At 52.9% G+C, this 26,748-nt stretch overlaps 2 protein-coding genes across 4 annotated transcripts in view; one reads left to right on the forward strand and one right to left on the reverse strand.

The window, feature by feature from the left end:
- Positions 1-5,541, forward strand: part of STPG1 (sperm tail PG-rich repeat containing 1) — a 56,062-nt gene extending 50,521 nt beyond the window's left edge. The window contains exons 9-10 of one of the 2 annotated variants that reach the window (XM_007980018.3): positions 1,503-1,693; positions 3,910-4,223. In XM_007980018.3, coding sequence (XP_007978209.3) covers positions 1,503-1,693; positions 3,910-3,986 — 268 coding nt within the window. In that variant the 3' untranslated portion in view covers positions 3,987-4,223. Of the gene's footprint in view, positions 1-1,502; positions 1,694-3,909 lie in introns of both variants that reach the window. The other variant, XM_007980020.3, reaches the window with a different exon arrangement.
- The window catches only part of GRHL3 (grainyhead like transcription factor 3), a 46,151-nt gene that overhangs the window by 3,822 nt on the left and 15,581 nt on the right, over positions 1-26,748 (reverse strand). The window contains exons 4-16 of one of the 2 annotated variants that reach the window (XM_007980017.3): positions 25,368-25,713; positions 25,044-25,117; positions 24,406-24,559; positions 24,092-24,203; positions 22,768-22,862; positions 20,258-20,416; positions 19,757-19,835; positions 19,504-19,637; positions 17,613-17,647; positions 15,465-15,553; positions 14,579-14,664; positions 12,040-12,104; positions 6,271-7,870 (exon numbers count right to left, since the gene is read on the reverse strand). In XM_007980017.3, the coding sequence (XP_007978208.1) occupies positions 7,756-7,870; positions 12,040-12,104; positions 14,579-14,664; positions 15,465-15,553; positions 17,613-17,647; positions 19,504-19,637; positions 19,757-19,835; positions 20,258-20,416; positions 22,768-22,862; positions 24,092-24,203; positions 24,406-24,559; positions 25,044-25,117; positions 25,368-25,713 (1,543 nt within the window). In that variant the 3' untranslated portion in view covers positions 6,271-7,755. Of the gene's footprint in view, positions 1-6,270; positions 7,871-12,039; positions 12,105-14,578; positions 14,665-15,464; positions 15,554-17,612; positions 17,648-19,503; positions 19,638-19,756; positions 19,836-20,257; positions 20,417-22,767; positions 22,863-24,091; positions 24,204-24,405; positions 24,560-25,043; positions 25,118-25,367; positions 25,714-26,748 lie in introns of those variants that run through there. The other variant, XM_073007699.1, reaches the window with a different exon arrangement.

A 26,748-nucleotide genomic window follows, 5' to 3' on the forward strand; every position in this document is an offset into this window, starting at 1 on the left:
ATACCTTTTCTCTAGTCATCGTAACTCTTTTATAAAGTTAGTGTCATTGCTCCATGCCATGCTGTGTATACTGACACTAAGCTATAGAGAGATCAGGGGCCTTGTCTTACAGCCAGGAAGTAGCATGACTAGAATTCAGCCTCAGGTCTTTGTGACCCTTAAACTCAGTCCCCTCCGCCATCATGCTTTCCTCCATATTGCTAGGCGCCAAAGACTTGAGTTCCATGCCAGAATTCCTATGAACGTGCCTATAACTTTGGATCAGTTGGATCTGGACACCAACATTTTTAGAAAACTAAGGAGGTTGAAGAAGATATCACTTGGGTCCCCTCAAGCTCTCTGTGTTTAAGAAGTTGTTGGCTAAAGTGCAGTAGTGCCCCCGTGGCCAGGAATCCCAAGTCCCCTCCTTTGCTTGGATGGGCTGGCTCCCTTGGTCGTTGAGCGCTGGGGGAGGCTCCTTTGGCCATTCGGTGCAGAGTACCTCCTCTCCCCTTTTGGTGAGAAGCCTTTTAGAAGAAGCCCTGGGTGTGAGCCAGAAGGAGGCAGCCCTTCTATTGCATGGTTGGGAGAGTAGCATGATTCCTGTAACAAGCCCAGAAATCTCTGACAACCCAGTAGAACTTTGAATCAAGGCCTGATGAAAGGTCACAGCAGGAAGGGACCTCAGAGGTCATCTTGTCTAATTCCTTCCTTTTACAGATGGGGAAACTGAAGCCCAGAATGAATTAATGACCAAGCTGGGACTCAAGTACAGGTCCTATTTCTCTTTCATTTAATGTCTCAATATCAGAAATAAAAGATAGACTCCCTTTCTTGAAGGAGGGGAAGACAGACCTGAAAACAATGACAGTGTAAGTGTAAGGGTTATGCAGTCTCTTGATTTCCAGCCCAGTGCTTTTCCACTCATGCCTCCTGCCTCCCCAGGATGATATTTAGTAGGATTCTGGAACATCAATGTTACGGTGGCCTCTAAAGACCTGCTGGTCTTGGGATGGCAAATCTCTAGACTGTGGGATGCTTCTTTCTCTTCCCTAACCATGGCAGACATCACAAGTGGCTCACCAAGGCCTCTTCGCATTGAGTCATGTGAGGCCTCAGTTTCTTTCACAGAACTCCAGCTAGGCACTACCAATCAATCAGAGTTGGCACATGAGATATACACTGCCTGCCATTTCTGATTAGCTCCACATCTCCAACAGTGCACACCGAGCTCTCACTGTGTGCCAGGCCCTGTCCTGAGTGCTGTGTTTTAGGTGCATCATCTCATTTATCCTGACAACCCTGACCTCAAAGTAGTTACTATCATGATTGCCATGTGCAGATGAGGAAACAGATCCCGGGGTTCCCAGCTCACTACCAGTGGAGCTAGGACTCTGCCCAGGTGCCACGTCCAGTCCTCTTCCAGACAACCTGGTGCTGTGCAGGCCTTGGCTGCGTCTACAAACTATGCCTTCCCCACTAGACTGCCTTAGTGACATCTTCCCGTTTTATCTTTCCCAAAGGAAAAACCCCATCCTGAACTTCTCTGCTCAGCCTTCGCCTCTGCCCCCGAAGCCGCCTCTCCCAGGTCCTGGTCAGTATGAGATTGTGGACTACTTAGGTCCCCGCAAGCATTTCATCTCGAGCGCGTCATTCGTGTCTAATACCAGCCAGTGGACAGCGGTGCCCGCTCAGCCAGGCCTGCCTGGCCCAGGTCAGAGGATTGTTTTAAATGATTGTAAAAACCAAATCTTCTGGAATTGTCATTCTTGGGTCATCACATGCCCCTGATTTATAGGTTGTTTCCCAAATAGGTGACAGGGATGAGAGTAGATTTGGAAGCGTTATCCATTCACATTTTCACAGTACAAAAGTGTTTTGTTTTTTAAGGTGAAGGGGCTCTTAGAGATGGTCCAGGCCAGGGATTCATACTGAGGACCATGAACATCTAAAAGGCTCAAAGGTAGTCTTGAAGGGATCTGTGACTCTGCAATTGGCTGCAGACTTGGCACATATAGACATTATTTTCTGGGAAAGGAGGCCATAGCTTTTGTCAGTGTGTCAGAAAAGTTCTTTTTCTTTGTCATTGTTAATTTTTTTTACTTTTTTTTTTTGAGATGGAGTCTCGCTCTGTCACCTAGGCTGGAGTGCAGTAGTGCAATCTTGGCTCACTGCAACTTCTACCTCCCAGGTTCAAGCAATTCTCGTGCCTCAGCCTCCCGAGTAGCTGGAATTACAGGCACATGCCACCACACCCAGCTACTTTTTGTATTTTTAGCAGAGACGGGTTCTCTATGTTGGCCAGGCTGGTCTCGAACTCCTGACCTCAACTGATCAGCCCGCCTTGGCCTCCCAAAGTGCTGGGATTACAGGCGTGAGCCACTGTGCCCAGCCAGAAAAGTTCTTTTTCTTAAAAATATTTAGACTACTGGTCTAGTGTGGCCAGGTTATTTTACAGCTGAAGAAGCCCTGGAGAGCAGGTTGGCCACAGGTCCGTGGCGAATTCATGGCGGTCAGTGCCAGGCGTTTCCCCATTTGTGCCTTGTTTGTTAATGAAATTAACCAGGGATTGTCCAACGGAGCAGCACTTTTCAGCCATCTAGCGCCACGCCTTTTTTACAGACAAGCATAAGTAGGGATCCCCTGTTATATCTGGGATCTACCTGGGAGCTAATATCATGAGGGACTCACTCCAATGGGCAGTCTCTGTGCTTCCTGACCTATTTGTAGCTCTCTATAGAGCACTTTTGCTATTACCACACCCTGACCATGGCCAAAGCATTGGGGACTGACATGTGTGGCAGGTGGCACAGGAGGACGAAGGCAGAGCTGTGATGGCCGCCAGCTTGGTTACACTCAGCCTTTCCGTGAGTGTTGACGATGCTCCTGTGCTCAGGAGCCAAGATGACCTGGGCCCTGGGTTTGCCCCCAGAGGCTGCAGTCAGGTAGGGAGACTCCTTCCGCTCCATACTCACAGGTGAGACTAACATAAGGCAGACTGGGCAGGGAGAAAGTCACTCTCATAGCTTTGGCCTTGCAAATGTGGTGATAATCACACCAGCAAGGCTATAGAGGTTTGATCTGGGGCTCATCTGGTCAGTCAAGGAGAACTCAGCATTGCAAACATGCATATGCTCTATACAAGGGGTGAGCTCCAGAGAGGGCAGGGCATGGGCAGGGATCCTGGCTTGACCCTGCTCGGCCACATCCTCTAGAAGCATTGCCCGAATGACTTTTCCATGCCATTTGTGGTGCTAGGCACCTGGCACACAGAGACAGGCAGCTCCTGCTACTCTGATCACCCATGCCAAGGTGGGCTTCTGCGAGGGGTTTCCTGGGCACATGTATGTGTCGGCATCTGCCTGCTCAGCTTCCAGTAAACTCAGATATACCTGGACTGCCATGGGCTCCCCTCAGCAGCTTCCCAAGTATAGGAACAGAGAGGCCGCACACAGGACCCTCATTAACCAAGTCAGTATCAACATGAGAGTTTCTGGTCGCCTGGGGCTGCAATTCCCAAGCCCTGTTCATCTCCTAGAGAACCGTGTCTGCAATTGTCATGGCTTCTGCTTTTATGGAAACCCCTGAACTAAATCAAAACAAGACCCCATGAAGCTAATACCTTGCTTCAAGAATATTGCTTTACTCAATTTCTTTTCGAATTTCATAGAAAATAGTTTTGTAAATTTTGTTCTGTTAAAGAAGTTGAAAAGAATTAAAGAAGGCAGGAAGCCAGAGTTTGACTCCTGCCTGGGCCGGTTAAGAGCCAAATAACCTCGGGCCAGTTCCATTCGCTCTGTCTCCCCACGTGTAATATACAGGGGCTGGCACAGGGGTCCCCAGGCCTTTCCAGCTCTGAGGTAGAATGCCAGAGACTGCAGCAATAGGCCTTTTCTCTCTTAATGCCTCCTCCTCTCTCTCCCCTCACAGCCACGTACAAGCCAGAGCTCCCGGGAAAGCAGTCCTTCCTCTACAACGAGGACAAGAAATGGATCCCGGTGCTGTAGGGATGTTACACAAGGTCGAGGAGAACCCCGGCCATCAGCCCGTCCCGCCCAGCTTCCCCAGGACATTCCTCAGGAGGAGACTGACCATGTGTGTGGCAGCTGACAACTTGGGGGCCGGCTCTACCACTCTGGCCTGGCTCTACCACTCTGGCCTGGCGTGCTAGCCGGACTGCTGCCATTGCCTTTGTCTTGAGCTGGAGACATTGCTCCCTGGAGACTGCACCCCAGCCCCACGGACTCCAGTGGGTTCCTGAGCAGAAGGGAGGAGTGGACAGAGCCCTCTGGCTGCTTCCCCACGCACCCATCCAGGCTGGCTTCCGGCACGACTCCCTGCCACAGACTGAAGGGACTCCTGAGGTGCAGACTTCAAGGAGGAGCAGTCCACCCTGAAGGTGGCCAAGCCTGGAAGCCCCACCCTTCCCTGTGTCATTCCTTCATTCATTTACACATTCATGCATTCCCTCACTCCTGCCTTTCTCATTTGTTCCTTTCTGGCCTCACTCACTCACTCACTCACGGTATGTCTACTGGGCAAAAGGTACCTGCAGGCAGGTGATGCTTTTTCCACCAGTCCACAGCTTTCTTTCTAAAGTGACCACCTGTTTGGAAAGGCCTCTCTTTACTCCTTTTAGACCTTTTTCTTCTTTGGAGTGGGAGATCATCTTGGAATGGCGGTGGCCGGGCCCAGGGGCTGCGCTTTTCCCTGACTTCCTCTGCCGGCGGGACTGAATTTTCTCAAGGCTTACAGGCCCCTCCATGGAGTCCACATAGCCTGTCTAGGCCTGATAGCCTTTGTCTCTTTATGTGGAGGGAAAAAGAAAGGTGCCCTGGTGGTTTTGGTGGAGGCTGCACAGGTGCACGGTGGGTGGGGAGCTGCCAGGTTCCTTCCCTCGTCTCCCAGCAGACTTTGACTGACACTGTAAGTCTCTCTGTGCATTCACCCTGCCAGATACTGAGAGGTTACAAAGGCTCCAGGGCCTGTACGTCTGTGGCCTCTCCAGAGAAGTGGTTCTCCGCCTTGACTGCACACTGTAACCACCTGGGGACTTTAAAAAGTACCGAGGCCTGGGGCCCACCCACAAATGCTGATTTAACCCCTCCAGGGTGGGGTCTGGGCAGTGGGGAGGCAGGAGGGGGTAAAAGCCACCCAGGTGATTCCAGTGACGGGTGAAGGTTGAGCAGCGACACCTTCCAGCTTCCTGACTGGCTCTGGGAGGGGAGCTGGAAAGGAGGACAGGAGATGGGAACTTTATACACACGGAGCACCTACAGCATGGCTGCGGTTCCACACTCCTCTGTCATTTAACCTCCACGCATCACCTCATTCTGACATCACGGGGGTGTCACAGCCACAGTGAGGCCTGGCCTGGCAGAGCAACTCTGGGTGCCCCACTGGGTCCCTCCCACAGTGGCAGGCAAGCCTAATGGGAACCCGAGGCAAAAGGAAACATCAGTAATACGAATCCTGTCTTCAAAACTGTGATGTTTTGTTCACCATGCATTTTTTTTTTTTTTGCCTTAATTTAAAAAATATTGCATTAAACTTATTTATCTTGATTATCGAGCTTTTGGGCACCCCTTAATTTTTGTGCCTTAGGCTAGAGACTCACCTGCCCATAGCCTTGACTCTAGGTAGGGGCTTGGGAATTAGGACCACAGACTCTGTCAGTGCTGGAAGGTTCTTATAGGCATCATGGTTTTCACACTTCTTTAAAAAAAAGTTTTATTCAGACAAACATTTACAAGAAATCCTAATATTTAAATGGGGAGAAGCAGAGCTGCGGTGATGGAGTTGGGGGGGATATACAGGGCCTGCTGCAGCCCCTTCCTCACTTTGTAGTGACCTTGGAGACCCACCGGTGAGTCCTGAGGCTCTGAAGATGATAATTACAAACAAACGACGGAGACCATGTCCTGCACTTCATACCAGAGAAACTGCTACAGGTAGCAGTGGCTGGAAAGTCTGCTCTCCCAAAGGAAGAAAGACGCACTTCAACTTGGCAGCTTAAAAAAGCTAAATGAGGCAGTGAAGGAATTGAACTAAGAGACAAAAACTGGCCGTTCACGGTGGCTCATGCCTGTAATCCCAGCACTTTGGGAGGCCAAGGCGGGTGGATTACGAGGTTAGGAGTTCGAGACCAGCCTGGCCAATATGGTGAAACCCTGCCTCTAGTAAAAATACAAACATTAGCCAAGCGTGGTGGTGGGCATCTGTAGTCCCAGCTACTCGGGAAACTGAGGCAGGAGAATCGCTTGAACCCGGAAGGCGGAGGTTGCAGTGAGCGAAGATCACGCCACTGCACTCCAGCCTGGGTGACAGAGTGAGGCTCCATCTCAAGGAAAAAAAAAAAAAAGATAAATGAAAAGAAAGCAAGCCTGAATCTGTGATTTGTTCTCTAAGGAAAATAAAGGCCTTGATTTGTAGTATTTGTCAATTTCTGACTGTCACCATGACTGATTTCAGTGTGCCAACACGACCACACTGCTGCAGAGTTGGGACGAGACGCGTGCGATTGCTTCTGTGAGCTGTAGGAGCTGGCTCTGGGGAAAGTGGCTTGGCCTAGAGAATAGGGGCAGAGCTGGCACAAGACTCAGGTCATGTGGCTCCCAGCCTTGGGTGCTGCCTGCTGGCCCCAGCTGTGAGGTCCTCTTCAAGCTCATTCTGCACCCTTCCCAGGACTTTCTCTTCAGAGTCAATGATCCTGAGGTTGTAACATTCAAAGACAAACATCTGCGTAGCAGGAATCTGCTGCCTTCCAGAGGTGGCACCTCTGCTCCACTGGTGCCCTGCACGTCCCAGCATCCTTCAAGTCCAGGACAACACGCTGTCAGCACAGAGCCAGAGCAAAGGGAGAAAGACGAGCAAGACCCCGACCACTGTGGCCCTCTCTTCCCAGCAGACTCTCCCAAAAAGAACGAGTGCAGCATGTGAAGTAATGTGACGTAATACATAGGTAGATTTTTATTACTAAATACCACGTGAGTATACAAAATGCATCACTGAATAACAGCTAAAAAAAAGCCCAAGAAATGTGAAATACACATTTTTTGAAATGATAAAAACATATCCATGAAAAATATAAAATGTTGCATATATGTACAATATATTTATATATATATATATAACATAAATGAAAATCGTAAATAAGAAATGTATACAACAGTAAGTGGCAAGGCAGTAGTTTTACACGGCGGTCACTTTGTTCCAGTCAATCACTGGGGCTATTTACATCTTGCGTTGAGGAAGTCTGAGAAAGAGACTCCACTATAGTGTCTTTTAAAAGTCATTTGCACTGAAAATCAAGAGTTTTCAAGTTAACTGACCAAAGGGTGAGAAACCCTTTGTCTGAAGTTGAAGGAAGACGGAGAGTGGGGGTCGCACCAGCTGGCGTGATGCTGCGGGAGGGAGCGTGTGCCGCCACCATCTTAACAGGCAGCCTGCAGGAGCGCCACTGCAGACAAGGGTCTTGGGAGGAGGGAACAGTCTTCTGGGTAGGTGGTAACCATGGTGACATTGTTTTGGGCTACAGGGAGGCACTGGCAGGAAGTTCAGGGAGCAGATTCAAGCATGCCATGGGGGTTCAGGCCAGGGAATCCCCCAGGTCTCTCCCTGGCCCTGACGTCTATGGGTCTGTGACTCAAGGGCCTCTTCCCTCGGGGAAGGCATTCAAGTAACAGCGCTGAGGCATGTGGAGAGGTTGTGTGTGGCGTGGGGCCACGTGCCTGCTGGCCCCTTGCAGGTCGTGAGGGTTTGGATGCTTGAGAGGCCTTACAGCTCCTTAAGGATGATCTGAATTTTGCCATCCAGCTCCCCCATGTCCAGCAGGAAGGCGACGTGGTTGCTGTAATGCTGAATGATGTTGTTGTCCATGTTGACTAAGATTCTGGAAGGGAAGAGGGGATGTGGTTGGAACACAGCAGGCGCCCTGTTTTCAGGCCTTCTGAGAGACCAGGATGAGTGACGGGTCATACCCAGTGGGTACCTGCCACATTTTAGGCACCTCACAAACTTTCCCTCTGATCGTCACAACAACCCCACAAGGTCGGGGAGTCACAGTCTCTTTTACTGCACAATGCCCAGTGGCCGAGCCACAACTCAACCCAGGCCTGCTGGCCCCCACGCTCACAGCTATTACGCCGGATTGCCTCTGTCCTGGTGCACCAGAGGATGGACACTCAAGCAACTAGTATGTAGATCTGGGGGAGATGCAGTGCTCCCTTAGTCACCATATTGAGGACTCAGACATGAAGTGTGAGTTCAAGTCCAGGAGGGGTGGTGGTTTGGGTTCAACAAGAGGCCTGGATGTGTCACTCAGCCATGCCTGCCTGAGCCTGAGGCAGCTGCCACACAAGCCCCTCCCAGTTCCATTCCCAGGAAGCTGAAATCTCAGGAGGATTGTCCGATAGACTTGAGGGGCTAGGCCCACTCTCTCCCCAAATTCTCCAGGGAAGGACCTGGGTCAACCTGAGAGAGACAGAACCTTCATGGCTGTGGGCCCCTGCAGGGAGTCAGAGCCATTGTTTATGCCAAAGAGCAGCCCTCTAGGGGCTGCTCCTGATGAAGGACCCACCGAGATGTGACTTGAGCTGATCACATCAATCTTCTCTTTGCCCCTTCCCTGCTGTCTTCTGAGCATGTAATGGAGTTGGCTATATCCACCCACCCATTCACCATCCACCATCCATTCACATATAGCCCCCATCCATCATCCACCCACCCAAGCACACCCCCACCCACCATCTACCCACCCATACACACCTCCATCTACCATGCACCCACCCACTCACATCCCCATCCACCCTCTGCTATGCACCCACCCACCCACTCATGCACCATCTACCCACACACTCACCCATCCACCATCCTCCATCCACCTGCCCACCTGGCCTTCATCTTCCCATTCCCCCCTATATTCACTGAGGCCTTTCCATGTGCAGGGCCTTGCTCAAAAACAAGGACCATATGGAGATGAATTAGACCTAGTTCCTGCCTTCCAGGAGTTTTGAATCTAGTAGGGACTGGGAGGATGAATCCTTATATTACCCCAGTTCATAGATGGGGAAGCTGAGGTTCAAAGAAACAGTTATTTGTCTAAGGTCACACATTTCCTAGATGGCAGGGCTGGGATTTGAACCTCTGTCTCTTTCTACTGTATCATTTTTAGAAGGAAACAAAGCCCTATAAGTACAAGTTCAGAAGTAGTGGATAGAAGGAGGGCAAAATCCAGGGCTATGGGAGAGTTCTTTGAAGTGGCGCAGGAGCGGCAGGCACGAGGACCCCCCGACCCGAAGGCATGGCCCACATCCAGTTTTCTCTCCCGGCCACTTTCAGGAAGGAGATCCAGGCTTGTGCTCTCAGTGGTTTGAGTGCTGACTGCCAGTGTGTAATCATAGGCTCCCCTTTCTTGGGTCCTGCCTGGAGTTCCTTCATTTCACAGAGGGCTCTTTGTCTGGGCACTGGAGGTCGGAAACAGACCAGGGGAGACCAGAACTGGGCAGAGGGGAGGGCGCTTTGTCAAAATCAGGGTGGTTTTGTTTGCCATTTATTGGGTGCTTCTAGGTGCCAGGCACTGTGAAGTACCTGATGTGCACCAGCTGGAAGGCTGGATCCCTCCCACTCCCCAGCAGGGCCTCCCAGCACCCTGAACTCACACCTGCTCACACCTGCCAAGCTCACACCTGCTCACACCTGCACAAGAGGGTTTCCAGATGGGCTCACAGACCCCTCCTCTCATAAGTCAGTGACAACAGACCCCTGAGAGGCAGAACCACTGTCACCAAATGTGGGCCTCTTGTTATTTTCCACCTTCTAGCTGTCTTCAGTCCTGGGTCACATTAAACCCCTGGCCAGCTGCCAGCAAAAACAATGTATTTGTTCATCTTTCCAGCACTTTGTGGTGCCTGTAAAGCTGATTCTATCCACCTTCGTCCAGAGGACTTTCGGGAGGGTTTCATGAAAATAAACCAGGCCTTTGATCAGAATTTCCTGTTTCTCACATGAGGACTTGGAGGCAGGCAGAAGATGAGCCTGGACTCTCCTCTCCTAGGAGGTATTTTGGGGAACACTGTCATTCAGACATTTCAGACAGTCCTGGGGCTGAGGTTTTCATGGCCGTGGGGGTGTGTGGGGTGCCTCTGAAGGGCTGCTGAGTGATGCTCTGGGCTATGGTGCTGGACAAATAAACTGAGCAGTCTGGCTGTATCCTTTATTTGCACATTGCTTAGCGGTTAGAGGAACAAGCAGGAGGCAGGATAACACAGTGGATGACTGTACAGGCTTTAGAAATCGGGGATGCTTCTGCCAGTTCCTAACTCATGACCTTGTAACTACTGCAGACCTCAGTTTCCCCATACATACAAACGGAGATAATCGTACCCAGCTCAAAGGGTCCGTGAGTGGTGCTCGGGAGGGATGCAGCCCAGTGCCTGGTGTGTAGGAAGTGCCCCATGAATGGGAGGTTTTAGAATTATGATTTCAATAGCTGGCTGGGGCTTAAGGGGAAGCCTCTGGCAACTCAGTCAGTGGGGCTGGGGAACATCCTTTCTGCACACCCCACCCTCCCACCCCCCCACGCAATCACACAGCCTGGCCTGGAGTGGGATTGGTGAGGGAGGCCTGCCACAGGCGGGGCTGCAGCCAGGGGGCGTGGGCACCAGTGCTGAAGGGAGAGTGTGGCTGGGCTTGTCTGGGCAAAGCAGAGCCTGCCCTTCGCCATGAAGTGGATTTCACTCTACAGAGCATGTGAGACTCAGTTGGAAACCGAAACTTGGAAAAAAAGACACACAAAAAACTAGACATGTATGCGACTAAAAGCAAAAAAAAACCCTTCCCAGGGGCTGCAGGGATGGACACCTTGCCCCACGCTCAGCCTTCTGTAGAAGGCTAGGTAGGAACCAAGGAGGAGGAAGGAAGGAAGGACTGGGCCTGTGAGGAAGGCAGCCAGGCCTCTAGGCCTGATGAGATGGGGACTCAGCTTGAGTATAAAACCTGCCTCACTTTGCAAAGTCTTCTAAAAAGGAAGATCCACATGCAATAGCCATGGGGCAAGCGGCTGAGCACCTCCAAGGGGCTACTAGCAAATGTCGCTGGAGTTAGACTGTCCACAGCAAGAGGATCAGATTGGAGCTATGCGCATAGGGGCTGGGAGTGCACTTCCCAGGGCTCTGGTTCCAGGGCCTCTGGGCTGGCAATAGCAGTGACAATTCCTCACTGTCTGGGGGCCCTATGCCAGGCTGGTGAAGTCACCTACTCAGGAAGGGCTGCAGAGGCCAGGCTCACTGACTCTGACCAGGGGACCTACCTCCCTTTCCCAAGGGATCTTCTGAGCAGACAACAAAGGTACTGCGGTCCTCAGGAGCCCACGGTAGGCAGCCAGGCACTGCCTGCCCCTAGAGGGTACAGCTTTACTCTTGGCCTAGTCTGGCTAGCAAAGGTGGAGGAGGCCTGTGGAGCATCCCTGGCTGGATTCCCTCAAAATGACTCCCAATCACAATTCCTTTTCCAGACTCATCGCCAGCTACTCCCTTCCTGCCTACGGCTCTGTTAGCAACTTCGTTGGGCCTGCCTGCCTCATGCCTTTGATCCACTTCTCCTGCCCCTGAACACTGCTTATGACCTCTGAGACTCAGTTTCCTTATCTGTCAAATAAGGACTCTTAGTGCGGCTGTGAGGGTTAAGTGGGGTGTGTTCAGTCTAGTGTCTGACACATAGTGAGTGGTCAAGTGGATGGTGGTCACTATAATCATTATAATCAAATGGCTTGATTTCCCAGTGGCCTTGAACCTGGGTCTTCTGGCACATGACCCTCCACTTCTCTCTCCACCCCACCCAGCAGATCATATGTAAAGACCCCTCCACTTGTCTCCCACTCCCATCCTTCCCAACTGTGACCCATGTCTTGTCTCTGCAGATGGAGAGGTGACCAGTGGCCCTGGCCTGGCTGGGGGGCTGTCCACCCCAACTCCACAGCCCCTCAGCCCCTCCACAAAGGCCAAGTACAAACATTGCTCAGCACTGAGCAACCAGCTGGGGGAGGGTGAACTAGGCACTCACCCTCGCTTGCATTTCTTGTAGACTTTGTAAATGTTCTCTTCAGGGAACCCATACTTCTCAGAGATCTGAAAGGAAAAGATAGGTGATTCATTGCCTGCTGCCCACGCTAGATTTAGACAAGTCTTTTATGCCATCACTTTTTTTACTTCCTGATTACAAAAGTAAAATATATGCATATTGTGGACAAATATGAAGAAGAAAATTACAACCATCTATAACCCTGTTTCTCAGAGACAGACACTGAGTATGTGTCTCCCATCTTGTGGTCATGTGTACGGTTATGTGTATAAATGTTTCTAGGCTCCACCTGGTTTTATGTATCTTTTTACTTATCATCCTATTACAAGCCTTCCTGTATCACAACAAACAGTTGTCAAGCAGCATTTTTAGTGGCTGAAAAATATCCTGAAGAGCATCTATCACTGCCCTGAACTGGTCCATCAGACACTGAAACTGTCCTAGTGCTGCAGGTGCACCCACGTACCAGCTGGCCGGCCTCGTGCAAGCTACCTGTGGACACAGAAACAGTGCCCACCTCAGAGGGTTGCTGGAAGAATGAAGTGGATTGATCCACATTAAACACTTAGGACAGCTCCTGGCGCATACTGAGACCTGAATAAGCAGTCAGTGTCGTTTTTTTTAGAAGCAGAGCAATGAGGATGCTTCTTGCCCTGCTGTGACAGGGGAAAGCCCAGACATCTGCCCCGTCTAGGCCGGAATTATTAACCCCATTTGATGGGCGAGCATGCGGAGCTCAAACAGGATAAGTCACACACCCAAGGCCTAGACCCCAGGTTAACTGACTCCATCACATCCGAAAATGTTGGAACTTAGTTCCCTGCATGAGGAGACTATGGGTCAGAGGCTTGTTGAGTGACCTGCCTGAGATGACACAGCCAGCGTCAGCCTGTCTCCCCAGAGCTTCTGAAGATTCCTCTGGGGCAGGCAGATCCAGTCTGGTCCCAGCTGAGCCACCTGAACATGCAGAACTTTGGACAGGTCACTCCTACTTCTCTGAGCCTAGGTTTCCTCACTTGTAAAATGGGCATAGTAATAGGATGTACACACAGGGTAGTTCTGCACATGAACTGAGACAAATACGTAAAGGGCTCAGCCCAGTGCCTGTGCCAGGGTAACAGCTCTGTAAGACATCGGTGTGGATTAGTACCAGCTGCCTAGCAGCTGCAGCAAACCTCAGGTCCTGGGTTTCAGGTAGAGGTCATCCTCTCTGGCACTTTAGAAAAAGGATCGGGTTCAACTTCTCAGTTATTCTCTGCCCTAACAGAGATTCCTCCTGGCAAGAAAAGTTCTTAGACTACTATTTCTTTTCATGATGATGTGACTGAAAGCTACCAGGAAGAAGATCTCAAGTCAGTCTAAGGAAGAACTCAGGAACTGTCTCACCACAAATTGGACAAACTGGACAAAGACACCATGGCTGCCCCCTAGGTAGTGAACTCTCCATTCCTAGAAGTACACAGGTCAGAAGTGGGCACCAGCTTGGAAGCGCTGCTTGAGACAGGGAGCGCAGGCACTAGATGGGGAACTGACCCTTTAAGGTATTGTTCAAAGCCTCTGAGTCCATATTTAGGTGACATTAATGGTCTTTGTGAGCCCAACTTCCTGGGGCTGATGCCAAGCAGGGCTGACGATGTGTAAAGAGCACGCAGCCGAGCAGTGTGAGGAGAGCCTGGGCTGGCATCCCGGCTCTGTCACCTGGAGCTGAGGAACCTTGGCAAGTCACCCGACCTCTCGGAGGCTGTATCCTCGGGAAATGAGGAGATACAAATAGTACCCACTTTTCAGGGTTGTTAAGGGCACATGATGAGCCAGCACAGGCGGCATGTCTGACCAACTGCCTGGCACATAGTGGGCCTTCAATAAAGGTCAGCTAGTGTTACTATTTGATGCCATTTTCACTCTGCCAGCCTGAAATCTTGACACCATCTGGCTTTTCTGAGTGGTTCTACCTTCAGGCACAGCTGGCCCTGGTGGAGGCTGTTTGCTTAGTCTTTGGTGGAGCCACAAAGCTGGCTATGGGTTTTATTCAGGACTGGGCTGTTTTGCCCGCTCTCTGGTGGTTTAGGGGGCTGGGGAAGGTCTCCTTGCACAGACATTGCCTTCGGCCACCCCAGCCAGTGGCCCCCAGCCAGCCACAAGCAGGCGGAATGAGGCCCCCTGGGAAAGAAAGAGAGCGTCTCTGGGGCCTGGCCTTTTTGGGTTCCATTCCCATTAAAACAGAAACAGGTTTACAAAGCCAACAAAAAACCCTGGCCTGTCAGATAGCAGCCATCAGATTAAGGAGGATTTATGGTGTGTGCGATTCCCAGGGTGCAGTCAGGGTTCTGACTGGGAGATAACATCGCGGAGGCACACCCCCACTGGCAGGGCCCCTCAGGCCCCCTGAACAGGGTGGGACGGGTAGGCCACCAGCAAGCCAAGGTTCCCTCCTGTGGGAAATCAGAACTGCATGGTGAGGAGTGGGGACAGGAGCCTAGAGGGGGTCTGCCATGGTGGGCGGGGTTCACAGGCAGCTTACCGCATTCCTCAGCCCCTTCAGGTCTGGGGTCTTCAACATGAGGGCGTCAAACACCTCCTCAGTCTCCCTCCGCACATACAACAGAACTGAAAAGAAAGGGGCAGCTTGAGGAGTACAAGGAAGAGAATGTGAACAGGGGCTGGGGAATCTGAAAACGTTACTTGAAGACTGACTTCTGCTGAGGGGCTGTGCCCAGCTGGGAGGCCCTTGGGCCAGCTCTGCAGATTCCCACATATCTTCTTAAGCTGTGCTGATGTGAGGGTGTCTGAACCCCTGCTCTACTACCTGCCAGCCAGGGGACCTTGCAAACGTGATTTTAATATCACGGAGTCTCACTTTATTTGTTTATAAAATGGAGGCTCTGTCCGTTGTTTCGTAGAGTCATTGTGGGAATTGATGGCGGTGTCTGGAAACGTGAGGTGCCGCGCATAGCTCGATTCATGGCTGCTGGAAGCTTTTGAGCCTAGCTGCCAGTTGGTTTCTTTCTGACGGTCAGCTACAGCCCCCAGAGGTTTGGGCTTGTTCCCCACCCCGAGAAGTCACAGATTTAGAGGGTCAAAGCCAGAAAGCCAGACATCAAAACCCCACCCTTCTCCCACTCCCCATTAGAAAAAGTGGGGGAGGGGGACCCGCCCAGCATACTGAGCCTGTTGACTATGCCAGCTGCCCAGGGTGCCCACGTCCACACGAGTTCAGGAGACAGGAGCCACCAGTCCTGTGGTAGTCTCTCCAAGAGGCCTGAGGTGCCCTCCTTACCCCCACCCCCGTCTTGACCTAAAACTAGCTGCAAGGAGTAAGGCAGCTCCTCGTGCCCTCTCCAGGACATCATGAGGGAGGAGGAGGCTGGGGTGGGCTCCGTGAGTAAATGTGGAGGGCGGGCGGTCACCTCTCTGAAGGTTGTCTTCCTTGGCCTGCTTGGAGGGCAGAGGCTCAAACTCCTCAGCGAAGGGCGAGCAGGTACGCTTCAGAGGCAGCCTGTGGGGATGGTAGTGGGGGAGCTTGTGAGGAACTCGGGGGCCCCTAGAGGCTGAAAGACCCTGCTGGGCCTCCAGGGGCCCTAGAAATGGGGAAGAAAACACAAGGGTGGACACAAAGCAGAGGGATAGTGGGGATAAAGCAGCAGGTCTGGAGTTGGACTGCCTGGGTTCAAATCCCAGCCCTGCCACGCACTAGCTGTGTGACCTGGGTGCATCTATAAAATGGGGTGATGAGAAAGCAACGATAGCAATACTTCATAGAGTGGTGTGAGGCCACAGGAGACCATGCACACTGCTCTTAGAACACTGCGATGCACAGTAGGGCCTCAATAAATGTGGACTTATCATCATCATCATCGTTCCTTTTTAAAAGAATTCAGGTCAGATGTAAGGCAGTGGGGATGGAAGGACTGTGGGCTTTGGAATAAGACAGACTTGGGTTCCAGTCCTGCTGCCGTGACTTAACAGCTGTGTGACTAGAAGGCACTTCACTTCTCTGAGCCTCAGTTTCCTCATCCATAAAGTAGGGCAATAACCCTGCTTGCCTAACTCTTAGGCTGTTGTGAGGTGACAGGTGACACAATTTGGGGTGAAAGCACCATCTGAAAAGTACATTTTGTTCATAGGGAAGAAACTGATCATAACAACAAATGATCTTCATAAAGCGCTTTCCCACTTACGAAGATTCCATATCCATGCCACTCTCCTCACCCTCTCAAGGCTGTTTTCCTCATCTGACAAACGTGTAGGCTGAGCCTCAGAGAGGGGAAGGGACTGCTCAGGGCACTAAGGCTGTGGCTGACAGAAGGAAGGACACGAAGGCCCTTCCTAGGCCCCAGCTAGGCCCTCCAGTGGTTGTGTGTTGGGGAAGGAGATGGAGGGTTTTCATCCCCTAAGCCTCCAGCACAGCTTCCCTCTTCTCTCTGAATCTGCACCGCCACAGACTCTTTTCCTTTCCCTTTTTTACAAGCGGGTGTCTCGCCAGAGATTTGCCAACTTTTCACATAAAACAAACCCATAAAAACCCAGGCAGTTTCAGTGAGAAAGGAGCATGGATCTAGCTTGGGAGCTGGGGTAGGAAGCCTGTGGCTTCCTCCTCTGGCCCCACGCCCTAGCTTACAAGGAACAGGGAGAAAAGTAGGCTAGGGGCAATGGGCATGGCACAGAGGGCACAGGTGTGGAGGGGACACAGGTGTGGAGGGGGCACAGGTGTGGAGGGGACACAGGTGTGGAAGGGACACAGGTGTGGAGGGGACACAGGTGTGGAGGGGACACAGGTGTGGAAGGGACACAGGTGTGGAGGGGACACAGGTGTGGAGGGGGCACAGGTGTGGAGGGGACACAGGTGTGGAGGGGACACAGGTGTGGAGGGGGCACAGGTGTGGAAGGGCACAGGTGTGGAGGGGACACAGGTGTGGAGGGGACACAGGTGTGGAGGGGGCACAGGTGTGGAGGGGACACAGGTGTGGAGGGGACACAGGTGTGGAAGGGGCACAGGTGTGGAGGGGACACAGGTGTGGAGGGGACACAGGTGTGGAGGGGACACAGGTGTGGAGGGGGCACAGGTGTGGAAGGGCACAGGTATGGAGGGGACACAGGTGTGGAGGGGGCACAGGAGTGGAGGGGGCACAGGTGTGGAGGGGACACAGGTGTGGAGGGGGCACAGGAGTGGAGGGGGCACAGGTGTGGAAGGGCACAGGTGTGGAGGGGACACAGGTGTGGAGGGGACACAGGTGTGGAAGGGGCACAGGTGTGGAGGGGACACAGGTGTGGAAGGGGCACAGGTGTGGAGGGGACACAGGTGTGGAAGGGGCACAGGTGTGGAGGGGACACAGGTGTGGAGGGGACACAGGTGTGGAGGGGGCACAGGTGTGGAGGGGACACAGGTGTGGAGGGGACACAGGTGTGGAGGGGGCACAGGTGTGGAAGGACACAGGTGTGGAGGGGACACAGGTGTGGAGGGGACACCGGTGTGGAGGGGGCACAGGTGTGGAGGGGGCACAGGTGTGGAGGGGACACAAGTGTGGAGGGAGGCGTGTGGTTGCTGCTCTCCATACCTGTTGGAGCTGCTGGGTCCTGCCGAGGGGGCTGCCTGCAATGAAGCGAAAAAGACATTTTCCATCACACACAAGAAGATGAGAGGGGCGCCTGGCTGCTGGAGGCTCTCTGGGAGGAATATTTTTGGTGGGAGGTGGGGAGAATACTGTTACAATGCCTTTCTAGCCCATTCTGCTCAGACAAGGGCCCTTAGGTGACCTGAGATGTTGAGTGGAAAGGAATCACCCAGCCCAAGCTGGACAGGTCAGGGACTCAATGAACACACAGGAGGTGCTAAAGCTGTGTTGTCAGAGCAGAGCCGCCCTGAGCCCCACCTGGGCCCCAGCATGCCCAGAAGGGCCGGGAATTGCAGATGGTCCTGTGGCCAGTATCTAGGCAGTTGGAGCTGAGGGCCAAGGGGGCGATGGGAAGAGGGTATTTTTTTTTTGTTTTTTTTGCTGGAGGGAAGTCTCCCAGGCTGGAGCGCAGTCCCACCATCACAGCTCGCTGCAGCCTCGACCTCCTGGGCTGAAGCAATCCTGCCGCCTCAGCCTCCCAAGTAGCTGGGATTACAGGTGTGTGCCACTAAGCCTGGCCACAGGCCCTCTTCTTGGACCCTACAGTGTACCTGGCACTGTCGGTCTGGGGCAGGCATCACCCAGTCTTGTGAGGTAAGAAGCCGAGGCCTAGAGAGAGCAGAGAGCCTCTAGAGATGACACACACGGCAGGAGGAGGAGTCGGGGTTCAAACTCAGGCTCTCTGTCGGCTGTTGCCCTGGGCTTCCCCTCTCCCAGGCTCACAGGTGTGGAGACTGGCCTGCCCTCATCCCCCACAGGTTGACTGTCAACCTGGCCACAGGGGCCTTCACCCTGAGTGGTCATCTCCTTACTCAGGGCCCCTAGTTGGTGAGAGAGTGAGGAGAGTCAAGAGAGAACAGGTTCACACAGCCGCCTGTGCTGTGGGGCCACAGTGCTGCTCCCAAGGCGGCAGAGAGAGGAGGGACACAGGCAGTGCTCTGCACCTGTGCCAAGCTCTGTCAGCACTGGCTGCTCTTCTCAGCGCCACTGTCTACCTCACTGTCCTAAGTCAATATACTAAACATGCCTTGTACACCGAGGTCCATTTGTATAAATATTCCTGAGGAAACAGTGCGGAGCTGTACCCCTGAAGGAAGGAAGTGCTCAGACTCTCCAGAGGAAGGGCACTGGGAGACAGGCTCTGGGGTCTTGACCCTGCCACTGAATTGCTGTGGGACCGTGCCTGGAAAAGGGGGTCGGTGCAGTCTCTCGGAGGACAGCTGTCACAGGGAACCCAGCCCACTCCTGGCTGCCAGGCACTCAGTCCCGGCTGCTTGAGAGGCGGAGCAGCTAGTGGGGAAGGGTGTGGATTCTGAACAGGTGCCTCAGTCCAGATCCTGGCTCTGCCACTCACTAGCTGTGCAATCTCAGGAGGTTTCTTAACTTCTCTGTGCCTCTATTTCTACCCCACGGATCCAGGGAGACATTATTACTGACTTCACAGGGCTGTAGAGAAGGGTAAGGAAGGTGATGCCTGGGAAACGCTCAGAGCCACACCTGGCACACGGTGAGCACCCCAAGTGCTGCCATGAGAATTCCATGTGGCTGCAGTCAAATTTGGGGTCAGATATCAGAAGCCTCCTCTTTGTGTGCCCTAACCATGAACATTTTAATGGTTATGAAATCTGTTTCTTCATAACGTTCTTCTCTTCAGTTCAATAGGTCACTGAAGCTATAGGACCATAAATACATGTTTAAACCCCTGTGATTCAATAAAGGTCTTGAAACTGGCCGAGTGGCAGGCTGCTCCCCACTGGTCTGCACTAAGGCAGGCCCCACCCAGGAGCCAGGACCCTCTCTCGGCCCCTCCCCGAGACCCCAGCCCTGGCCTCACCCCTCCAGAACGCTGCAGGCTGGAGAAGTGCACGTTGGGGATGAACAGCACAGGTGGCGTCTCCAGGTCGGTCTCTGGCCGAAGGTATGTCGTCTCATTGCCCCTGAAGCCTGACAGCAGGCAGCCCTTGACGCCTGATGGGAGAAGGAAGCCCATGTGCCCCCAGGTCCTTCCACTCAGGTCCCTCCCACCTCTGGTCTCCTTCTCCCCTTCACGCCAGACCAACCCACCCAGGCCTTGGATCCCCACTGACCACTGTTACTGGAGTCAGGGCACTTGACCTTCCTCCGGAACTGCTTCCGCTCGTCATCGCGCATCTTCCTCTCAGCTCCCTGCAGGGGAGAAGGAGAGAGGGTCACCAGGGGCCTGGGAGGGGCTAGCTACTTTCACAGCTGCTGCTTTGCATCTTAAATATGGGCCAGGCTTCTGGTCCTTCTTTTTTCCAGAACAAGACCAGGAAATGGGAAGGTACCAGCTTACCTGGCCCAGCCTGACCAGTGGGGCCTGGCCCTGCTTGCCTGAGGTCAGTACAGACCATGAGAGAGGCAGACAGACAGAAGACAGAAAAGAAGAAACTCAGACAGACAGAGAGATGGAGGAGTGGGGGTGGAGGAGGAGACAGAGAAGAAGGAGGAGAAGGGATAGAAAAACAGAGAGAGACAGACAACCCAGAGAGGCTAGGAGGATGCATGGGTCAGGGCGTGGCCCTTCTACTTCCCCGGGACCCAGTAGAGGGTCTGCCCGGTCCAGTCACCTTGTCACAGAAGATCTTGATCTGGCAGACAGCGCGGTGTACCAGGCGCTCAGTGCCTGAGCCACAGTCATAGGTGTCAATCTGCAGGTTCAGGGGGACACCCTTCACCCCCTTTTGTGAGGAAAAGTCTGTGCTCAGACAGTTTACGCCGATGAACACCTGGAGACAGAGGGGGCCGCTGGGTAAGTGGCCTGCCCAGGTGCCCAGCCCCACCGTCCCACAGTGATCCTGTTTTTCTAGCGTTCTGTATGCCTCCTGCTCACCCTTAAGCCTCACTGGGCCCCTAGAAGGCAAACATCAGCACTCCTCTTTCACGGATGGGGAGCTGATGCTCGGGGTGGGGGCAACTTTCCTGTGAGGTGACACGGGCAGTGTGTGGTGCAGCAGGGGTTTGAACCCAGACTCACAGCCCAGGCCCTTCACCTCTGTTGGTACAGTTTCTGCTAGACTGCCAAGGGCAGCCCAAGGGGTGGAGACTGGGGGCCATGTCAAGAGTCCTATAGGAGCTTAAGATTCAGAGCCTCATTTTTCTGCAACTCAGGACAAGGAGGTGGAAAAGGGCTGAGTCCCCTGTCCCCAGCACAGGCAGACCACTTTCCTGCTGGCCCAGAGACACAGCTCCTCTCCACCCCAGCCACCCACTCCAGCCACAGCAGGACCCTCTAGTGAGAGGTTCTGCCCGCTGATTTGATCCCACCCCACACACAGCAAGGGAGCGTCCTAGTCACCCCATCTTACAGTTGGGGAACTAGAAGCTCTGCGCAGGGCCATAATTGCTGCTGTTCCCCCAGGGAGTCAGGCGTGAGGCATCACAAAGTGAGCCGGGCGGTGGGGCCGCCCACACCTGCCGCAGGAAGCTGGGCTCTGCCGCTCACTAGCTATGTGTGGCTTCAGACAAATCCTTTCACCTCACTGAGCCTCAGTTTCCTTGTCTGCAGAATGAGGATAATGAAACCTATCTTGTGAGGCTGTCGGGGGGTGTATGCTTGATATATTGTGACTATTGCCATGAGAGGGACAGCTGGAAGTCTCATCCCAAAGCCTATGCCCAACTGATGGTCGCCTGGCGTCGGTCTCAGCTGGGCAAAGCCTAGCAAGATCACCTGGTGATTGTCCTTCTCCGGGGCTCCATGGGAACCCCGGCCCCTGCACCGCAGGCTGGCCCCTGGTCTTTGGAACACTTCCTTTGGAAATGACCCTGACCCAAACAGGATGTAGGGGTGTGTGTCTGAGCAGACCCCCTTCTTTCTCTGGCTGTGCGGACCAGGCCCCCAGGCACATGCCAGACATACCTCCCCCTCAGCCAGCTCTGCCCTCATGTAGCCCCCGCCCAGCTCGCACCTGAGAAAGACCCAAGCCTGGGGGCTTAAGAGGCTGTGAGAAAATCCCCACCGAAACCCATTTCTCCCTTCCCATGAAACTCGCCACCTCCCTGAACCCGAGGCCCCAGCTCCTCCTCCAGTCGGTGCCTGTCTGAATAATAATAATCCCTGCCTTTGTGCTCCCTTTGTGTTTTCTGAGCTCCTGCACCTCCATCTTCTCCAGGCAGCTTGGCCATCACTGGAGGCAGGCAGAGAGGCAGGCATTAGCTCCCTAGCCTCTCCAGGCCAGAAATGCCCCTGAGATGAGCTGGACCTGAACCTGGTGAGTAAGGTAAGCCTGGTCCAGGGAGAGAAGGGACAGGCCAAAGGTACTCAGCTCCCGACTCCCACACTAGTGCCTCTCCACCAGGCCGGCTCTCTAAACAGCAAACTAAGACACAGCGAGGCCCATGAGCACACGGCAAGCCCGCGGCTGGGCTCAAGCACTAAAGCTGGAAGGATCTTAACGGCTTAACTACTGGCATGAAAACATCACCAGAGGCTCCATCTCTCAGGCCTCTCCGGTTTGTAGACATGCATGATCTTGTGGGGTCTGCACTCCAATCCTAGCAGGCAGGTCACTGTTCTCATTTTTATGAGCTCAGAGAAGCGAGATAACTGGGATTCAAGCCCTCATTCACCGGACTCCTTCGCATTTCTCCTGCATGTGACACTCTGCACTGGCCAAGAAGTCAGGACACCTGGGTGCCCCCAGTGGCTTGCTGTGTGACCATGCAGAAGGCTCAGTTTTCCCATCTACTAAATGGGTGGACTGGAGTAATATCAACAGATGCCACTTTTGGGCCAGGTGTATGCTCTACCTGTTACTTATCTCACCTGCTCCTCACTACAACCTACCAGTTGGTGCTATGATGCCACTCCTATTTTACAGGCAAAACAACCAGGGCTCAGAGGGACTAAGGCACTGGTCCAAAGTCACACTTTGGACCAACAGGTGGAAAGGTGGGATGCAGACCCAGCCTGCCTGGCTCCAAAGCCTGAGCTTCCACACCACACTACGTCCTGCCTCCTCCATGGGTACACTCATCAGAGCAAATGCCACTCTCCTAGGTGCAAGAAAGCCTCTGCCCCAGAATAGGGACTTCCGGGCAGCCCAGTCCCATCCCAGCCACTGCCCTCAGCACTGACCTTGGCCTCTTCATTCACGTTCCACACAAAGGACAGCGCATTATAGGCCACCTCCTCAATGTGCTCCACAGTGTTGAAGTTTTCTTTGCAGTCAGCTGAAACCACAAGAGACCAGAAGCAGAGTCAGAAAGGAAGGGATCTGGGGCCACTTGACTGGGCCTCACTCTTGGCAGGGGCATACATCCTCTCCCCCAAGAACCACACTTCAATCCAGGGAGGAAAAGGGATTCCTGTGCCCTGGATTACAGATGGGAAAACAGATCCAGCCTGAGAAGCAGATCTGCCCCAAGCCCCAGAGGGAACCCCAAGCTTTGCCAAATAGACTCATCATATTGGGGGTGGAGGTTGTACTTTTCACCATGGCTGTGATTTGGGAGTTCCAGATGAAGCGGCAGCAGCAGTATGCTAATAACAACAGTAATAGGAGTAGTAAGAGCAATAGCAAAAGTAGTAGGATTAGCAAGTACCATTCCTTCAGCACTTACAACATGCTAAGCCCTTAGTTCATCCTCACAACTATGCTTTGAATATTCAGTTTATATATGAGGAAAACGAAGCTCAGAGAGGTTTGGTTACTTGGCTAAGGTCACTCAGCTAATAAAAGGCAGAGTAGGGGCTGGAGCTCCGATCTGTCTGGCTCCTGAACCCATGCTCCTTACTACTCTGCTGTCCAGCCTCTCGGACAAATCATTGAACAGTCCCCTGTGTGTATCGTGTTCCCCAGTGCACACAGCTCCGAAGCAGAAATCAGCACTGTAAGCAGGCAAGGCAGCTGGCCTCAGCCCGTTTGAGAGGTGAACAAACTGAGGCTCAGGAAGGTGAGGTGACACAGGTCACACAGCCAGGAAGGGAGTAAGGGAGCCAGAAGCTGAAGACTTGAGGGGGGGCTGTGCCTCCCACTTGTTTCAGGGCTAGGGATGGGGACCAGGTGGCACCCACAGAGAGCCTTTCCTCTGCCCAGCTCCCAAAAGCTGAACATCCTGTGCTGTGCCTCAGGCCTTCTGAACCACCTGCTGCCTGCACCTTATCTTGTCCCTTTGTGTCTTCATCAGCCTCCTGATGGGGACAAACAGGCCAGCATCTCAGGGGCCTATTTATTTCACACTGCTAGGTCCCCAGGGCCCTGTTTATCCCAAAGCAATACAGAAGACAGGCCACGACTTCTAGTTAACAGATGCAAATCCTTGCAAACCCCACAGTGTTTGACCTGGAGACAGAGGTCAGAGCCGGGTAGGGAAACAGGGATGAGCAAGAAAAAGGCCTGATTGGTGCGGGGGTGGGGGGAGAGAGAAGAGCTGGAATGGAGGCTTGAGAAGGCTCTCACCCACGTCGATGACCCGCTGCTTGGCAGTGGGTTGCCGGGAATGCCAGTGCTTCCAGAAGCGCAGCTGCTCTACTGGGACCTTCTCATTGTCGAAGACAACCATCACCACACTCTACAAGCACAGTTGGTCACAGTCACTCCCGGCCTCTTCCTAGAGCCTGGGTCCAGTGGCCTGCCCTTTTGCCTCAGTTTCCCCAACCCTGTGGCCATGGGCTATTATCAAACAGCCTTTCCCCAGGGTCCGTGGCTAGCCCAAGGAGGAGGTATATCTTGCCCCATTCCAGCCCTTCTGAAGCTGCTCCACGCCAACGCACCTTGACTTTGTTGGAGGACAAGGCAAGGCCTTTGCCACCTGCTGGGGTCCGCAGGGTGACGGGGTAGAACTGGCCTTTGTTGAGGTAGGCCATGGGTGACTCGCCTGACTTGATGTGGATGGCTTTGGGGGAGCCCAGGGTGTATTCAAAGTCACTGCAGGGAGGAGGGAGAGGACAGTGAGGCTGGGCTCCCAGGCAGGAAGTACCCTAGAGAGCAGTGGGGCAGGAAACCTGAGGCTGTGTTACAGACTTGCTGTCCGACCTTGGAAAATAACTTTACTTCCTTGGGCCCCAGTTTCTTCAATGTTGGGGTTCTATTTGATGGCTTTGTTGAGCCACAATCCTGCTGAATAATGAGGGCCCAGTGAAAATTAGAGAGAACCTTGAGAGGTGACAAAACCAGGGGCAACTAAGGATAAAAGAACCTCAGTTTTCTGATAAGGTGCAAGTTCTGAGCTCCCTGTCACAGCCCAGGGACAGGAAGTGGGAATCGTTCTCTCTCCCTCTATCTATCTGCCTTCATCTCCCACTTCTCATTAATTGATTGTGCCTGCTATGCCCTGGGGACAGTGTGGGGCTCTGTCTGCAGCCTCCTGCCCACTGCCCAGGTGTCTGAGGGTCCAGGGAGACCAAGTTACCTTTTGAGGCTGGGGTAGTCCTCTGGACATGGGGGTTCCGGGGAGGTTTTCAGGATATCCGGGAAGAGCATCGACTGCAGAGAAACACAGCCCCAAGAGAATAAATGATCACATTCACTCTGGGAAGCCTCAGCCCAGGGCTCTGCATTACAGCTGTGCAGCTTGTACAGTGTACAACTTGGACAATAGTACATGGCAATCCTGTCTCAGCTCTAGGATGCTTTCCCCCATGGATTCCAAAGCTCTGATCTGTTCACTATCTTCTCTCCTTCTGTACATGCACACACATATCTATGCTATAGGGAAATGGGGATGGGCCCTCACCTCCTGTGGGTCATCTTTGAAGGTGCTGTCTGGCTGCCAGCGCTGTGTGGGCGGTACCCCATGAATGCTCTCAAACAAGGAGTTGAGGGAGCCATTATCATATATATCACTGGTGGGCAACAGGTAGCTGTCCACAGAGCCGGTCTCCAGCTTGCTGGGGCCTGCAGGGAGGGGAGTTGCCTTGCCAGGGGTGGGCAAGGCCCCCTCCAAGCTCATCAGGTTATTCTTCTTGAGCAAATCTGGGTACTCCGGGGTTCCAGACACATTCTCTGTCAGGAATTTCATGAGGTGTGTGGGGCTTTCAAGGGGGGTGAGGTCCGTCTCATATTCCATGCCATGGTAGTACCTGGGGAGAAAGAAAAGGGGCTCAGTATACTTCTCTCTGGGGGTAGAAGGAGGTCCTTGGCTAGAGTGGAAGGCAACTGACACACTGGCCTTTGATCCAGTGTAATGTTCAGCCCATCCAACATGCACGAAATAAGTCACTGTAGCAGCCCAACTGGCTACGGGGATGAGCAGGGAGGTGTTGAGAATGGAACCAAGTACAGGCTCAGGGTTAAGGGAGCAACATCTGTTTTATCCATTACAGTACTTGTTAATTTAAAAAACAAACAAACAAACAAAAACCTGAAAGTTTAATCATTTATTTTTAGCCAAAATCAAATGTCTCTGTGTCAAAATGTCCCTACTTCAAAACAGCTGTATGGAGTCAACCCTAGCGGGGTGTGTACGAAGTGGGGAGGGTGGGGGAAATGTGTATCTGTGAGTATAGTTAACACATGTTTAGAAAAAGGTCTGGAAGGATGTACCCCAAACTGTTAAGCGGGAGAGGGGTACAGGATTATAGAAATTGGTTTTTTTTTTACTTTATACATTTCTGAAGAGTTTGAATCTTTTGCAAGAGACTGGTGTTACTTTTGTAATCAGAAGAGCTAATGATATTTTTTAAAATTAGTTTTGAGAAAGGTCCCCATGTACCCAAACCCACTGTTCCTGGCAGTGGAGGGGACTGGCCCTGAGCCAGATACAGGCCCAGGCTGGGTTATGAGAAGAGCTGCAATGCCTGTTTGAATTTTTCAAAAGGCTTCCCAGCAGAGGCACGACAGGGTCATTTGTGAGAAGTCACCTGATTGGCCAGGAAGGAGAAAGTGGAGAAAGAGAGGCAAGGTCTTTCCAGTGCCCATCTAGCCATAAGCATGGCCTGGGCTGCCTTCTGAAGGAAAGGACCGTCAATGCCCTGGGGCACTAATGCCAGGGGAAGAAGTAAGGGAACCCAGATGTCCCTCCCCCAACACAGGTCTCCCTCCCCAAGAGGCTGTGGGACTGCAGGGGAGAGGGTTTTGAAGCAGAAAGAAAAGCTGCCTCCAGCGCTTTTCTATTA

This window comes from Chlorocebus sabaeus, chromosome 20 (assembly GCF_047675955.1).
Source record: "Chlorocebus sabaeus isolate Y175 chromosome 20, mChlSab1.0.hap1, whole genome shotgun sequence".
NCBI lineage: Eukaryota > Metazoa > Chordata > Mammalia > Primates > Cercopithecidae > Chlorocebus > Chlorocebus sabaeus.